The following is a 4,117-nucleotide window of genomic DNA, read 5'->3' as shown; positions in this document are numbered from 1 at the left end:
AGCCTTCCTCCATGGAGCAGCCCGCCCCCCCCCAACACACACCATCTATCCTGCTAGAATCCCCCCTCAAGACAAAGCTCCCTCCCCTCTGCAGAGAAAGAGGCAGAAGGGAACGGGGTGGAGTCCAGCCCTCGAAGGAGTCCGGATGCCTCACTGGGCCCCAGGGATCAGGGAGACCCCTTCTGAGGAAAGACTGCCCTCCACACCACCAAAAACAAGCCGATTCAATTTTTTAAAAAGCCACTGAGTACAGCCGCTAGCTGCACTTCCCTAAGTGCCCAGCAGAGGGCGGGCCTCCTTCACAAATCTTCCCCGACCCGGTCCTTAGCCCAGCCTTGGCCAGAGAAGCCGGGGGATGAGGGCGCCGCTGCCTGCGCATCTCGCCCCTCTCCTCGGCGCCTTCCCCTGGGCACAGTCGCTCGGACTCAAGCCCCGGCCCCTTGGCGAGCTCCAGGCCGGTAGAGTGACGAAGGGCGCGTGGGAGAAGAGGGGGCTGGAGTTTACGCCGCGCTCTCAGGCTGGCAGAGGCTTCTCGAGGACCGACCTGGTTTTCCCCACGTGGGGATGAGGCTGAGACTCGGAGCGCTAGAGGGGATCAGGGGCCGGGGTGCGAGGGCGGGGCCGCTGCTGCGGGTGTCCGTCCGCCCCGAGGGCACGTCCCGCCTCTCAGCAGGCTCCCTCCTCTGCTAAAGGAGGGGGGGGGGTCCCCGAGGTCTCTTCCAACCCCAGAGCCTTGGGTCCTGCGATCGCAGTAAATGCAAAGCCCTGCCCTGAGGTCAAGGCCGGTGGTGGAGAATGAGCTAGCATTTATGGCGTTTGCATTGCAAATAATACGTTATTGGCAAACATTTTTACGGGAAGAGGATCTGGCCGGGCAGCCTGTCATGGGGAAAGACCTGCAGCATTAGTAACAGACTGTAGAATGTATTCATAGAATATTTAGCATTATGTATAGCACTTTGAGGCTTGCCAAGCGCTTTGCAAAGATTATAGCATTTTACCCTCCTTGGGAGGTCACAGAAGCTCAGAGAGGTAACTTACAGATGAGGAAACTGAGGCAGAGAAAAGTGAAGTGACTCACCCAGGGTCACACACCTACTACGCATCGGAGGTTGGATTTGAACTCAGGCCTTCCTGACTCCAGGCCCAGCTCTCAGAGCCACAGTTCCGGAAAAGTCTGGATGGCCATGTGGTACAAGCCTGCAGCCTCTTCAGGCATTAGGTGATAACACGATTGCTATTCTCTAGTATTTGTCACTAGGAAGAGGAATCAGGCTTGTCGTCCTTGGACCAGAGAGGCCAGTGCAGGCTGGAGGTGGGGAAAACCTTCCCGTCCACTGGAGATGTCCAAAACTGAAATGTGAGGCCTCATAAGGTGATGAGACGCCCGTCACTGCAGGGATTCCAGCAGAGGCTGGCTGAAGACTTGGGGATTCCTGCTCAGGCACAGAGGCTGAGCTAGAAACCTCCTAGGTCCCTCCCAGCTTTGACATTCCGCAGCTCTAGAACCCAGCTGGAGGACAGAGACCTCGGGGTTCCACGCCACCTGCCTGGGTTGTCATGGGGAAAGCAGGAAGGACTGCCGTGTTTGTGTGTCCCTGGCACCAGATGAAGTTCTTGACACCCGGTAATAGTGAGCAGCTGGAAAGTGTTTGAAGGCCTGCAAATCACGAAGCCCGTCAGTGCGCTTGATCCTCCCAACAGCCCCATGAAGTGTAGGCACTATGATTTATTCCCATTTTACCAATAAGGAAACTGAGGCTGAGAGATTATGTGACTGGCCCAGGGTCATACGGCAAGCACCTGACTGAGGGGATTTGAACTCAGGCCTTCCTGACTCCAAGCCCAACGCTCCATTATGTCAGCTGCCTGCATAAGTGCTGTTGGGTTGCATTGAAAGTGGTTGGTGGCTCCTTTTTCTCTTCCGCCGCTTTCGCGTTTGCACTCGGTACCACAGCAGAACGACGCCGGAGAGTTCGTGGATCTGTACGTGCCGCGGAAATGCTCTGCGAGCAACAGGATCATCGGGGCGAAGGACCACGCGTCCATCCAGATGAACGTGGCCAAGGTTGACAAGGTTACAGGCAGATTCAATGGCCAGTTTAAAACCTATGCAATTTGTGGAGCAATTCGTAGAATGGGAGGATCTGATGACTCTATTCTCCGACTGGCAAAAAATGATGGTATTGTTTCAAAGAACTTCTAATTGAAGAAATCTGGTGAAAAATGTCTTAATAAATCAGAAAAACAGCAAAAAAAAAAAAAAAAGAAAGTGCTTGGTGAACATTATTAAAACTGACATCAGTAATAATAACTGGAAATTGTTTAGTGGTTTAAGTTTTCAAAGTACTATATAATAGTCCCTCCACCTTCTGTTCCTCAGTTTCCTCATCTGTCAAATAAAGGGGGTGGGCTGGGTGACCATCAGGGTCCCTTGCGGCTGTTTCTGCTCTCCCAGAAGTTGTAAAGATGGTGACGGCAGAGCCTGACGCTTCTCTGACGATGTCCTCCAGATGTCCTCCACACTGCTTCCCTGAATAATTTCCTGCAACACATGGCTGCCAGCTCATCTCCACCTTGTGTCTCTGTCACCTTTGGTTGATTCTCAGTTTTGTTTCTTAGATGTAGGATTCTGTGGCTAGCAGCCTAACAACATCACTGGAGGAATTATCAGTACTTAGGGGAAAAAAATGAACTTTTGTTTTAGAGAAGCTTGGGGTCCCTAAGGGAACTTTGGGTTTCACCGAGGCAATCGACTCACACTGCTGTCTCATGCTGTTCAGTTCTGAGCCGCACTTGCCCATCTGTAGTGTCCAGCCATTGATGATACAACAGTATGGTTCATCTATCCAACTGGACGTACTAGATTGGCCAATAAGTATTCTGCATCCACTTAGTTTTCCTCGTGTGGATAGTCAGGCCAGATTTTTTGAGCAATTATAGATGGCATTCAGGAATATGGTAGCAGCATCCATTCAGACCAGTAACATCGGCAAACAGATGTCAGCAAAGAGGTGAATGATCAGGAAAAAAACAGATGAGCTGGTCACATATTGAGAGTCCAGGATAATGGATGGTCTGTATGTGTGCTTTGTACCTGCACATCATCAAGAGAGCAAGAAGGTCCCCACTGCCACCACCACCACCTCAGGACATTGGGTTCATCCCATCAAGGATTTATGACAGGACTGTGAATGGGCCAGACGTGAATGGGCTGCTATCTGCATCATGAAAGAGACTACTCACATTGATGAGACGCAGATCTGTTAGCATATTGGCAGAGTAGGCAGCTGCCTACCTGGGCTAATGTAAAGGTCTGAAAGATTGTCTAACCAGAAATATCTTCCCAGGTGCCCACGATTGGCATCCTTCTTCAAGGACCTTTGTATCTCGTCCCCTGAAGACTGACTCCACCTCTACATCCAAGCATCTCCCTCTAGGTCCACATTTCTTTCCTTGACCCAGTCACCCAGGATGAAACTTTACACCGTCTGTCACCTTCCTCCCTTTCACCACCCACATTTAATCAGGTCTCGAGTCCTGTTGATACGTCATCATAACCCTTATGCCCATCGCCCTGGTCCAGGTCCTTCCGTTTCTAATCTAGTCTATTACGATCTTTTCCAAGCTGGTTTCCCATCTTCAGTTTCTGGCTCCCACCCTCACCCTCCAGACTCACTCTCATAAAACACAGCTTTGTCAAGTTCCTCATGACAAACAATGGCTCCTTGCTGCCCCCTCGGTTTGGCATTCAAGGACTGCCTACCTCTCTCCCCTTAACTCCCAGTCTTCCCCCTCTCTGCTATACCCCTCGCAGAATGGGCCTTCCACCCTCCTCCTGATGGTTGCCTCCCTCCCTGCTGTTCCCTGCCCATGCTACCCACCTTTCAAGGTTAATGATGCATACGTCTGAATAAAGGGATGAGCTTGTCAAGAAACAAGAGGGAAGGAGAAGATTTAGATGCAAGGAAGGAAAGCTGCAGGTTATCAAGTGGCTACTGGGGGAGTGGACTGAGTTCTTCCTTTGTGAGCTTCCTGGACCCCACCTGTAAGCATTCTGAGGAAGCCCAGACCCTTCTCAGAATCATGTTTTTATATGCACAAAATAAAATACATG

General features: G+C 51.3%; 1 protein-coding gene across 1 annotated transcript; it reads left to right on the top strand.

Annotated features, from left to right (window-relative positions):
• The first annotated feature begins 564 nt into the window (after positions 1-564).
• LOC118857428 (40S ribosomal protein S21-like) lies at positions 565-2,206 on the top strand. The gene is made up of 2 exons (XM_036768114.1): positions 565-669; positions 1,958-2,206. Exons 1-2 carry the CDS (start codon positions 565-567, stop codon positions 2,204-2,206), a joined length of 354 nt encoding a protein of 117 aa, XP_036624009.1.
• Positions 2,207-4,117: the final 1,911 nt, after the last annotated feature.

Source organism: Trichosurus vulpecula, chromosome 7 (genome assembly GCF_011100635.1).
Source record: "Trichosurus vulpecula isolate mTriVul1 chromosome 7, mTriVul1.pri, whole genome shotgun sequence".
Taxonomy (NCBI): domain Eukaryota; kingdom Metazoa; phylum Chordata; class Mammalia; order Diprotodontia; family Phalangeridae; genus Trichosurus; species Trichosurus vulpecula.
This window is presented reverse-complemented; position numbering and strand designations above follow the sequence as displayed.

Coding starts and splice junctions, on each gene's coding strand:
- LOC118857428 (XM_036768114.1), top strand. CDS start 565: ATGAGGCTGAGACTCGGAGCGCTAGAGGGGATCAGGGGCCGGGGTGCG. Junction 670..1,957: donor AGGGCACGTCCCGCCTCTCA/GCAGGCTCCCTC, acceptor TCGGTACCACAG/CAGAACGACGCCGGAGAGTT.